The 12991-nt window shown below is 38.8% G+C and overlaps 1 protein-coding gene across 1 annotated transcript in view; it reads left to right on the top strand.

Annotated features, from left to right (window-relative positions):
- The window catches only part of LOC104468115 (unconventional myosin-XVI-like), a gene marked incomplete at both ends in the record, with an annotated part of 68458 nt that extends 58844 nt beyond the window's left edge, over positions 1-9614 (top strand). The window contains one exon of the mRNA XM_010082139.1: positions 9456-9614. Coding sequence (XP_010080441.1) covers positions 9456-9614 — 159 coding nt within the window. The remainder of the gene's footprint in view (positions 1-9455) is intronic.
- Between the last annotated feature and the right edge of the window lie 3377 nt (positions 9615-12991).

Here is a 12991-nt window from a genome sequence, read left to right as displayed (position 1 = left end):
CAGTTGAAAAGAGATTGGGAAAAAGACTTGGTCATAAACATCAGAGTGCCCTGACCCTCATGTTCTCTCCACACAGCTGCACCTTGCTGTTGAGAGGGTAGGAGAGTGCTTGAAAGTGCAGCACTGGAAGCAGAAGTAGCAGTTTGGGGCATCTGTCTTCTCCCTGGGCCCATTAGAGAGTGGGAAAATAAAGAAGCCTTCCAGTTCAGTGCTCTTTTGGTTTGAGTTTTCACTTTATTTTAAAAAGAAAAAACATGACAATTAATTTTATCCTTTGTGTTGCAATTTTTAAAAGAATAAACATATGAGAAAATTAGACCTGAAGTTCTACATTTCATTATTACTTTTAGCTCTTTCTAGGCTGATTGCAGCATGGCACTGACGTACCAGTAGTACGTAGTGACAGTTTTTAGCCACAGGTCGGCTATATTTGTGCGCAGTGTGGATATTTATCACACTGAATCTGTGATAGCCATATGTTCTTGCTTTGAGGTTCATGGATGTGTCATTGACCATCACTGTATCGCTTCAAAATGAACTTAAAAACAAGCCAAAGCTCACTTTGAAAGCAAATTGGAAATGTTGTCCATGAGGTTTTCCAGAATACCTGTCTCTGTTTGGTGGGCAGGATTACAGTACAGGTGATCCCAAAATATTCCTTGGATTGTCTCTCAGGGTGTGCTCAAACAATTTATCTGTCCAAAGAAGTCACTTATGCTAAGACTTCTGCATTGCAGTCAATGCCAAAGCTGGTATAAGAGAGATCCTGAAAAATCTCAGTAGAAGTATTCTTTGGAAAAAGTAAATAGAACTGATGTGATGCTGTTGGCAGTAGCAAATCCCTGTCTGTTTGTTTGTTTGGGGTTTTTTGTTTGCTTATTTTTACAATATTTGCAACTGTGTTTGAGGGGGAGGAAGGTTGAGACAGTGTCTCATCACATAATTCCTTCCAACAGCAGCTAAAGCCCAGCTCAGTCCTGTTACTGAGATACCACACACAACTGTAAACAAACTTAAATGTCTGCCTTCAAAAAGAACTGCTGCATCCACATTAGCTAGAAGAAAACAGTTTAAAAAAGAGAAACTGTGTTTCTTACCAAATTGCATCCTCCTTTCCCAGCACACCGGCGATTTATTAACCACACAAACACAAGAAATAGGCTCTTTGGTCAGCCAATCAACACACCTAACAGTAAACAAAACTATTACAGGGCAAAATCAGCTACTTTTTTCCGTGTTATATTTGAAAAGGTGGGGACCACGGGGACCTCGAGGGAAGAAATGCTTCTCCTAAGGCAGGAAATTGCCCCAAGCAAGGCTGCCCTCCTTCTTGTCCTCTGTGGTTAGTAATGGACCTCAGAAAGGCCTGCAGAGATCAGTTCCTAGAGACGATGGGGTGAACGAAATCCCCAGTCTCTGAAGCACATGTGCTGGCTGGACTCTAGCACGCTTGGTGCATTAAAAAGGTCTTCCAAGTTCTTAACTCCGATACTATCAAGCAGGAGAGGTGGCAACCTGTCTGGATATTCTTCATTCATTACCAGTACTTAAGAAGGCTGTTTTCTCCACTTCATCAGTGGGATTCTTCGTCTCATGTTGGGAACCAGCCTAATTCAAACAGTCCGGAGTCCTCCAGACAGAGAAAGAAGGCACTTGCATTATCTGTCTATCTCCCTCACCAACTCTGAAAGTTTACCTGACCCAGAGATGCCTCTAACATTACTTCTAGGAAGGAGGGAAAAGTTGGTAGCTTGTCACTGAAATAAATGTAAAATAAGAGCACTATCTTCCCACCAACACAAGTCCATCAGAGAAGAAAGTGTAAGAAACCTTTCAGAGCATTTTCAGTTCTATGTGTATACTTCCCATAGCTGTGAAGTGATTTTCAAAAAAGTGACTGAGCTGATGGCTCTAAAGGGCTGAACCAGAATGAGGAGTTCCTGCAGTCCTTTCAGCAACTTCCTTCTCACAGCAGTGTTATCTTCTGAAGTCTGGCTGATTAGAGGCACAATATTCTTCAGAGGAGCTCTTGACCTCCAGCAGTGACTTCTGTCACTTGATGTTCTTCATGGCCTGTACTTCCTCTCTTTGCTTTCCAGTGTTCATATGAAGCTTCCATGAAGACAGCTTCCCAGAGCAAAGAAGAAGTGGTCTGTGTTTATATCTACCTGCTCTATTAAAGAATGCAGCTCCTGGAGCAGCTTGTAACACTGTCTGGTAGCTCCACTTACACAGCTCAGAGAGAAAGGGTACTGGAAGTGGCAGCACAAATTCATTTCTGCCTACCCTAGGAGCATCATTGCAGGGTGAAATCCTAGACAATTGCTGCTGTAAGGGCAGGCTTTGTGAGGTGAAATAAATCAATGAATAATTATTGCCTCTGACGGCAACAGCAGTCAGCAGCACAGCTATGAGGGTGAGACAGGCAGTACGTGCTAATCAGCGGGGGAATCCTGTCTTTACAATTTTCATCCTGCTCCATTTCTTTCAGCAAATAAGATGCGTCTGTTTGCCTCCAGCTCTCAGCAGACAAAGTAAACAGTCATGCTACAGCAGGTCACAGTGTGACTTTATGCGGGTAAACTGAACTACTCTGAAGCAATATGCATTCATCCAGTGAAAGGATACCCAAGACAACATGTGCTGAGGGTAGCTAGCAAATGCCACAGACAAGGAATGTCTCAACAATAAGTTAGAGCAAAAAAGGAAACGTCAAATGTAATTGCCAAGGTGCAACAAAACGCAGTTGTAAACACTCGAGCCAAAATAAAATGGCCTGTTCTTATTTAACCTTCCTTTCCTTCGTCAAACAATATTTGCACAATTTCTGCAGTCACCTTTTTCTTTTTTTTTTCTTTTTTTCTCAGTTCACACTGTCCACTTAAATGTAGCAAACATTCAGAGTCGTTCGCTAGGATTTGCTGTATTCCCCACTCTCACAAGAAAGAGTGAGAGCACAGATCAGAAATCCCTTCTGTCTACAATGTCTTGCTTTCATATGCTGGTTAATAGGATCCATCAGTTCTCTTTTATTCACATGTATAAATGACAAGCTGCTTGATATGAAATCTCCATTTTGCTGGAGCCCAGCCATAGCTTTCAAGGAAATCAAGCTATTTAACTTTTAGACTCCATGGTAGCCCAGATTTCACAGTTGCTAATAAAGTGTGAAAACTGTGGATCTAGACAACTAAAACCATATATTGATTATTGGTTACAGAAAATCATGTTTTCCATGAATCATGGAATCATAGAATGGTTTGGGTTGAAAGGGACCTTAAAGATCATCTGGTTTCAACCCCCCTTGCATGTTTGACATTATCCTGGTATTTATTAAAGACGTTAAATGATAAGAAGGGGAACTGTTTCCCCCTTTTTTCATATATTTCTTTCCATAATTATATGTGCTATGTATTTTTGTAGGTTTTGTTCTTTTGTGATTTCAAGATTTTTAAAGATTTTTCTATAATATTTGTGGTTTCTGTTTTAAGGGACTGATGTTTTTATTGACCAGGACAGAGACTTTCTACTTTAGGACCTGGAGACATCCTGCCTAACTTGTGTCACTGAAATTCCTCATCTGGGAACACAGCTGTAGGTCTCTGTTTAATTAATGAAAAGGAAAGTGTTCCTTGAAAGAATGGTCCAGGTGCAATTCAAATCAGGTCAAGAGGAGTATATGATTTCCATTTACACTAGAGCAAAACTAGGGAAAACCTCTCCCCATACAGTCAGGATTAAACTTTTAAATGTGGCTTCAGCAAAAGCTGTGCAACAATTCAGTGCCCCACTGGCACTATCTGGTTTGAGTTTGCTTTGCTTCTGTATTTTTCCTTTTTTTCCTGAGGTGGACTTAATATTGACCACTCATTTCTGATGGTGGTAACTAGTGCTGTCAAGACATAGGGCTATGTCTCGTTTAGTAAATGAGCCAGTGCTGGCGAATGTCCTGGGTATGGCAGCTCAATCCTCTGCACAACCAAAGTGTTAGAGCAGTCCTGGCATGGTTGTAGACCTGGCCGGCTGGCCCCCTACCAGACAGATCTGGGCATGGTTCAGGAAACGGCCACAGGCCAGGGACTATTCCCAGCAGACAACTTGGACGCAGCCTCTCTGCTATGGAGGGCAAAAAGGTGTAATAGCATAGACATGGGTCTCTTACCGTTTGCCTCAAGGCCAGAGAACAGTTATGAGCACATTTGAATTAGAAGGATAGACAAAGCAAGCAATTTACCCTTTATTATGGCAGTGCTGCACAAAGCATCCAAGGTAAGCATGAATCTGATCCAAAACCCCCTGAAAGCAGTGGAGACCTTCTGTTGTTATTAATGAGTTTTCAGTAAGACAGTAAATAAGCACTCAATGTTAAAAGGAGACGTATTTAAAAAAAGAATGTATGGAGACAGATATATCCATACATCTACTTTTAAAGAAGGGAAAAAAAAGCAAAAAAAAGGGTTTTAACAGAAAAGAAAAATGCAACCCAACCAGGTGAGAGATGGCTGGGCTTTTAATAACAAACTATTTTTTCATGTCTTGATGCACAAAGAGTCTATGGTGATTCCACCTAAATGCTAGTATCAGTCATTGATTTATAATTTTCTTTTTATTAAGTAGGTTAAATATATAATTTCCTTACAAAATTAATAGTTTCTCAAAATGCTGCAGTATTGCATTTTACTAGTGTCATCTGAATAAAGCCTATACTAGCCCATTTTCTAATTTTGTGATAACAGCATTAATTCAGCCTAAATACTCCTTATGAAATAACTATGATGAATGGGATACTACATTTTATGTTTGAGAAAAATTAGCTTTATAATAGGATATTTGGAAGTCATGGCTCAATTAAAAGAGCGTAAGTTATTTTTCTGATAAAAAAGTTATATTACGTAGAGTTTCAGTGCATTGAGTTTCTTTTAAAAGTGAGATAATGACTCAAAAAGGAAAATAAAAAACAGATATGTTAAGTCATTTCCGTGATTGCCATACTCTGACCTTTCTTTCCAAAATAAGTGAAATTTCAGTCCACCCTGTGCTTTTGTCGTGAGTTTTAAACTCAGTCTCTTCCAAGAACCCTGAAAATAACAAGCAAATCAGGGTTTGTGAGCTGCCTCTTTTGCTCACCTTTCCTCTTACACTTTTAAAAAAATGTTGATGAAATTAATTATGGGTTTATTGGAATACAGAGCTTGCTTGTAAGAAAATAATTGTTACACTTTGAGTTGTCATACTCCAATTAAAAGCACTGTACATGTGATTGCTTCCAGCTATAAACTGTGCTGCAGTTGAGGAGAAGTTATGCCCCAGCCCAAACATCTGTACATCCTTGTAGTCCATACATCCTCATTAACTGCAAGATTAGTTAGAGCAGAATTTGACTGAGTCAGAGATATCTTTTTGGCAAAGTCAGTTTAACAAAATAATAATCCAAATGCTGTTCACTGCTCCAAAGAATCTGTAGGTTTTCCCTTAAAGCTCTTATTCCTTTTATAATCATGAACTCCTACAATGCTCTTACAGCTGACACCTCTCTGTAGCTAGTCTCTCACAAGTAGGCATGGATGACTCTTCAAATAACATTTATTACTAGCTGGAAACCGTTAAGATGCTGTTACTTTAAAAAAAAAACAGAACTGGTAGATAATCCATCTGGAGAGAACAGCAGAGTGCAAGTCTGAACAAAAAGCTAACATTCAGCTTGCTGGTGAAGATGTTCAACTGTAGGAACCATAGTTTTTTCTTTTCCTCTCTCCTAAAGTATTTCCAGTAGTTTCAGAAAGTTGGTAAGGGGTGAGAAAGTAGTGCATACTTGTATCTGCAGGGATTCATAGCAGCAGGGGGAAGCTGATATTAATGTGGAGAAAAGTCCAAGCTTCTGTATCAAATGTCTGAGAAAACATAGGGCGAAGTGAATTTCAAGCCAATATTTGATTCCTAAAATTGGAATCAGTAGGGATTTTTTAAGTCTTTAGTGTTAACAGAGGGCTTCCCTGTGTCTTTTTGTAATTGTCCACAGTATTCCCGCCTAAGTTACCACTGTGCAATGATAAACTGTGGAATAGAAATATTATAGTAAAAAGTTAGGAGACACCTTTGTTATGCTCAAGCACTCCTTGTTAGGCCACGTCTGGGTACCGTGGCCAGGTGCTGCTCCTGGATGCAGCAAGGCACAGCAGGCATGAACTGAAACAAGAGGGGTTCAGGCTGGGTGCTGAAACCCCGCTCCCCACTGAGGACAGGCAGGGCAGGGGCAGGCAGAGGGACGGGCTGCCCAGGGAGGTGGGGCAGGCTCCACCCTTGGGGGTTGTCAAGACCCGGCTGGGCAAAGCCCTGAGCAACCTGGTCTGATCTCACAGCTGGGCCTGCTTGGGGCAGGGGTGCACCAGGGACCTCCTGAGGCCCCTTCCAACATGGATTACCCAGTCATCTCAGGTGAGTTTTGCAGCACTGGGACAGTACACTCACTATACCTGTCTAAAGCATCTTCTTGTTATCCTATTTATAGAAAATATTTTCTTCAGAAACTCACCCATTTTACACAAAGTCAAAAATAAATACACAGTACTTGTTTGCTAGGGATACACTCTGGCTTCTCTGTAAGTCTTTTAGAAGTTAGCCAACATATGCGGTTACACTTTTTCCTCAGACTCTCATGACTCTGCTCCAGCGAGGAGCTGAAGATGCCTATATATAGAAAATTACTACAAGTACCTTTATATAATACAGATTATTTTGAAACAAAATATAGGATTCTTTCCCACCCCCCAGATTAATTAAATAAGGGAATATGAAGTATATTTTCTCATATAATCTTGTATTTAGAAACTAAAGGTGTGCATTTCTTACAATGACTGAATACAGTAAAAGGCATAACAGATCTCTGTCTACATAGTTTTCCCAAAAGATTTGCTGCGTATCTGTCCACTGCTTGTTTCTGACAATTTAGGATGATATTTTAGCTCAATGGTAGCTATCCATAATTCTTTGTAGTATTTCATCTTACAGATATAAAGGAGAAAGGTAACCATTTTTTTCCAAGAGCCCTTCATGAATGCCATGAAAAGATATCAATGTACCTATGAAACAAAAGGCTTCTGCAAATAGGAATACAAGAAAAAGTCTTTCTACTTGCACATTTTCAAATGAATTGCAGATGTCAGGCAAATCAGTAAATCTTTCGGATATCAAGAAAAATAAGGATCCCAGCCACTTCCCCCGAGACTCTTTATGTAAAAGGTGGCACAATAATTATGTAGGTGGATTATGATCTATAGGCAAGTGCACTGACTAATAACATCTAAAAGTGACATTTCCTTTTCAGACAAATTTAATATGAGCTGCAAAGATGCATTTTGCAGTCAATTTGCTTGTACAAAAGCTAAATCAGGCATGCACTTATAATTGTACTGTATGCATTCTCCAGCTCAGCCTCTGGTTCTACCGCCTCTCCCAAGTCAGTTACAGTGGGTAGAGCTGGCCTGATTTTTTTCAGTGCATAGCACATTTGCGTAAATACACAGTTTATGAAACAGCACCACTGAAGCACTCCAATCAGATCTGGCAAAAAATAATGGTCACGGAATGAGGGCAAGGGAGGGAGCAAAAAAACATTGACATGTTCTATTCTGACAGCTTGGAAATGAACTTTTTGACTTTTTGAGACAGCTTTTCTGTTAGAAGAGGAAATGTTAAGAAAGATTCAGAGTTAGATCACTGAAAGCTACACAGAACTAAGAAGAGCCTTTCCAATGAAATGAAACATTTCAAGTTAACCAGAATGGCTATATAGTTTTTGTTTCATTAATTCCTTTTTAAAATGTCAATACTGTGTAAACCAGGTGGGGTTTTTTTTCAGTTCACGCGTAAAAATGAAAGATCAACCATGCAGTCAACATTAAGTTTGAAAATCTGTGGGCAACGTAGCTGTTACCTGGTGAAAAAAATGTTTTTCCTGCCCGCTTGAAAAATTCTCATGTGCTCAAGACTTATAAGAATATATTGTAACTTTGGGAGACCTGAGGATGTCATTGGAAGTATGGATGAATGCTGTAATATTGGCTTTAGCAGCTAGTCTTCTGACCTCCATTGCTTGTTGCTGTCATTATGACAAAGCTTAAATAGGCACAACCAAAATCAAAGAATAGCACTTCAAGAGCTGTCATAGAAGAAAAATTTCCATTTTAGAGTGCTAAATGAGGGCCTCTGCACCCAGGTCAGCTGTAATATGTCAGCCCCACAGCTAAGGCCAGCTCTCAAAGCGGGTGGAAAGAGTTAGGAAAACTGAAATGGAGCTGAACAGAGAAAGAACTGAATTCAGCTTTTTCTTCTCTGAAACAAACCTGATTATGGCAAGGAAAGAATATGTATATATGTTAATCACAAAATGAAGAGAAACCTGGAAAAGAGAGATAAATCCACCAAAAACTGCATAGCCTTGCCAGTGCAGCATTTCCTGCAGCCTCATCAGCCCTACCACAGAGCGGTGGAGGGGGGAGACCTAGGGATACCAGAACTGCAGTGGGGTTCCCTCCTACCATCCCCATCCATTCACGGTCTTGTGTCCCAGCTCCGAGCCTGCCTCCAGCCCCTGAACTCCAGTGGGGAGCACCATGTTGGCACAGCTGACGGCTGAGCCCCATTTGTTGTGGCACCCTGGGATGACAAAGCCAGGCAAGCTCAGAGCCGGCTCCGGGCACTTTGCTGCGAGCTGTTCTGCTTTGCATGGATGTGCCATCAGTCAGAGGGGGAAGAAGAGAAGGGTTTTGCCCTTCTCTTTGAAGAAATGCCTGTGCATTGTACATAGCTTGGGAACTCTTACAGGATCAGGCCTCCTCTTGATGTCTTGAAGAAATGTATCTAAAAGGCTATGACATGAAAACCTGGCACTTTACAGAAAGTGACAGTTGATGGCTGGAGAACCCTGAGGCAGGGTAAATAATGCCCACAGGGAGGCTCTGCTGGGAGGAATCTTGCTACATATAGTTTCATATTAAAAGCCATTTTGTTTCTTGTGGGAGGAGGCAAGAGAAAAAAATAAACCCATGTTATAGCTGTTGCTAGTATCATGTAATGCAGTGGTGAAAAGCATTGCAGTGATGACAGCAATATACAAACTCATGTGAAATAGAATAGAATCTAAAATAGGAGGCAACACAAACATTTGTTGAGTGTTATCAGCTGATATTTGTGTGAAAAGAAATAGTACAAATGAAATTTTGTTAATGTATTTCACTTCCATGAACTTTAAATGACTACAGGTGGAACCCTAGCAAAAAAAAAAAAAAAAAAGGAAAAACTGACTTAAAACTTCCACATTTATCAATGGACTTGAGAATTTAGTGATTAATTACATTAATTTGGTAAAGTAATTTGGGTTTTATGTATTAGTTTCTTTCTGCTTAAATATGGAAGCCACTAGTTAATAGGAAGATGACAAACTTTTTCTCTGTCAGGTGCTGAAACTAATCTGAACTTGAGGAGCAGGGAAGATGCAAATACATCAGATATTGGACCAGAAACCCAGGACAGAAATGCAAATAACCGTGGAACTCAGTCATCTAATCCACTGTCCAGTTCTGTGACTGCTGAAAATGGAAATTCCGTATCAAACGGTAAGCAGTTTTTAATCTCAAAGCCCTTCTAAAATAAAATTGCTGAAGTGTTTCCTTGAATGAGGTTTTTAAGATATAGTCAAGCTGGAATCTTCTGAGTTGTGCAATATCTCTGTTTCTGGAACTGGCTTAACTTTGCATGTGTGAACAGATAAGCCCCTCTCCAGTAAAAGCTGAATGTGAAGAAAATAAAACAGCCTCTGTTGAGGAATTTGTGATTAGCTCAGCTCCAAGTCTGTAAGTGGCCTAAGGCCTGGAGGACTGAGATTTGAGATTTCTGATCCTATAATTGATACAAATGGGACAGAAATGGAAAATCAGGATCTACCTTTGCTACAGGTGTCTTACTGGCGAATGGCAAATTGTTTATCATTGCTACAAGATGATCAAAATTATGCAAGAACAATGATAGAAAGAATGAAATCTTTCAAGGTCCTAAAAGCAGAAATACTAAGGATATAACACCATTACATAAAATCACACCATACAAATGCACACATATGAACAGGCACAAGACAAATAGAAAGTATTTTGATGGAATGTGAAGAAGCAGATGTCTAAGTGCTTGCATGGCACTGGGTACAATTATCTTCATACTGAAAACTTAAGTCTAAATATGGTTTGTGTAAGCTGAACAGTGGTATAGACTTTACTGTTAAGGGTGGAACTACTCATAATGCAGCTTGTAGTTTGGGTGCTATACTGGAAAAATAAAAGGGAAAAAAATATTAGGTCAAGTGAAATATTGCATTTTGTTTTCCAAATATGCAAAAAAAGGCTAGAGCTGCAGCTGCTTAATATGCAATGTTTCAAAATGAAAAATCAAGCTTTATTATCAAAATGAAACATTTAAAAATCAAGTAATTCCTTTCTTTTCAATAAAACCTGTTCTGAAAATTCTCCAGTGCTTGGTCAAAATAATTCTTCTTGCTCTCTTTGATAAGCAAACTCATCCAGCCTGAGAAGTTATATGAGTGTAAAGGTGCATTCATTCCTGTGTTGAGCCATGAACACACTGTGACAGAACAAAAAAGGCATCTTTGTCCATTACAACCATGTCCCCATTTGTTTCAATATAACAGACTGGGGAAGAGGAGAACATCTTTACAATATGTGTAACAGTCAGACTCTTAAATTAGCAAAAAAAAAAATGTGGGTAGACCGAGTCTTTGATTCCTTTCTATGTAGGATTTTAACCATATATTCTGATGTCCTTAATGGGACCTGTGGGAGGTCAGCTTTTTCTAAGAGCAACCATTTTATCCCCAGGATAAAACTTCCCTTAACTGGGAGTTTAATCTCAAGAGCTGTGTTTCTTTCAGCTTAGAAATGAAACGATGCTTTAAGTTTATAATTTGTGATGATTATAGTTAAGTTAGTAGATGATGACCTCAGTTTCTGAAATAAACAGTCATTGCTTGAATAAAAGGCCAACTAATGGGTGAGGTGGGTGTTTGTAATTGTTTGTGTGAAGTTTTTATCAGTGTTTTTGCAACCACTAGTAGCCAGGGCCATTCACATTGATAATATACAGTATCTACTATGCATAAACTAATTCTTTTTGAACTATTTGTAAATGGAAAGTTTAATCATAAAGGTGTAATGTCATGCAGTGGAATTTTCCAGTAAGAAATTTTTTCCATTAATAAACTCTGATTCATCAAATCCAAACTTTTCATGGAAGGTTCACAGTTTAGATGCAGCTTTGATAAGAAATGGTTTTGCTATTCACTGTATACTGTGAGTAGAAAAAACTCCCTTTAGGTCTGGCAGTATCCAACTGGGTGAGAAATTATAATTATTTATGGTATAAATAAATAGATACCATTTATCAAATGGTATATATCTATACCATTTCAAATCTATGTTTTGCCTGTCAGACAATTGTAGAAATGATGTAAGCTTTGATTTTACCTGATGCAGAGCAAAATTAGATTATAAATTTTGTGATATGGAATGCTGATTTTCCAGCCATGTTTAATAATTGAAAGAGTTGACCTTATGTAAAACTTTGGTGTACTTTGATTGTATTAATTCAAAATCAATTTACCAGTTTGCTAAGGAAAAATCCTTCCAGGATTCAAACTTAATATCATAATGATTTTGAAATCTGTGTCTTGTTGGTTATCTTTAGCCAATACTGATATTTGAGAACTGCCATGACATGTTTCCATGTAAAAGATTTTTTTCATTTCTTTGTTACTGTATACCAAAATCTTCTAGCTTTTAGGAAAATAAAACCTGAAATGCATTATTAAATGGTTGATACTGAGATTACAAAACTCTTGAATATGGGGTAATCTGCTTCCCACTTTTGCACAGTGCAGCTGTATAATTTAATTTCCACTGATAGAACTAAAGTCTCGATTCACACGTTACTCATATGAGTTAATACAGAAGCAACTTCTTAAATAAGACTAGTCTTTTGCTGTCATGAATGAAGTGTCAGCACCACTTCTCTGAAGAGTCATGAAACTTAAAGTCAGTACGGTCATAAGAATAATCATTTTGACCAAGATGTTAGTCTTGCTTATAACCTGATGAATTCTTTAGAAAACCATTACTAAGCAGCTAAAAAGCTGTCTGGCTCAGCTTCCAAACTGATTAGTACTGTGTTGCTTTTGGAAGCTGAGTTTAATTTTTGGCACTGCTGTTAGTTCACAATTTTAAAAGAAGTTGCTTTTTCATTTTATATAATGTAATCCTCTTCTTTAGTTTATCTTTAATGTTAGGAGTAACAGCTTTCTACAGCTCTGTGCTGTCAAACTGTGACTTTTCTGACACGAATCTTCCACACCTACCAAAGTTTTTAGTCTGAAAAAAAAGAGCTTTTTTGCTATTTCTTGTCCAAACACAGAGAGCAATCAGAAAGCCTATAATAACCTTTTACGTTACAATGCTGAAAGTTGTGATCTTAAATCACCCAAAACAGCAGATCCTCTGGTGGGAGTCACTCAAACACTGTGGGTAAAAGTTTACTGAAGTTTGTTGTTATTTCCAACTAGTACCTAGGAGGATATAGAGGAGTGTTTAATCATGAAGTGAAATGTTTAATTATTACGACTATAATAAGTGACCAAGGTGACCTAACCTTTGGTTAGTGAAAGGGAGAAACTCCCCAAATATCTGACAATTCTTTACCCTCAGTGGAGTGTATTGTAGAAGTACTTTGTATAACACAAGTGAAAATTAGGGTAGATATTCTATAGATGAGACAGTCCTGTTGGACTAAAGGAGCATTGTGCTGCATTGTGCCTAAGGGTTGTACAGGCAAACACTTTGCACTGTGCTGTTCATCCAGCTCCATTGGAACGCTGCTGTCCCTCTAAGGAAGCCTCTCTGGTTATTCCTCTTCTCTTCAGTTATAACTGAGGTCC

The sequence above is a fragment of the Pterocles gutturalis genome, unplaced genomic scaffold (assembly GCF_000699245.1).
Source record: "Pterocles gutturalis isolate BGI_N339 unplaced genomic scaffold, ASM69924v1 scaffold15209, whole genome shotgun sequence".
NCBI classification, from domain to species: Eukaryota; Metazoa; Chordata; class Aves; order Pterocliformes; family Pteroclidae; genus Pterocles; species Pterocles gutturalis.
Note: the sequence above shows the minus strand (reverse complement) of the source record. Positions and strands in the feature narration are given on the sequence as shown.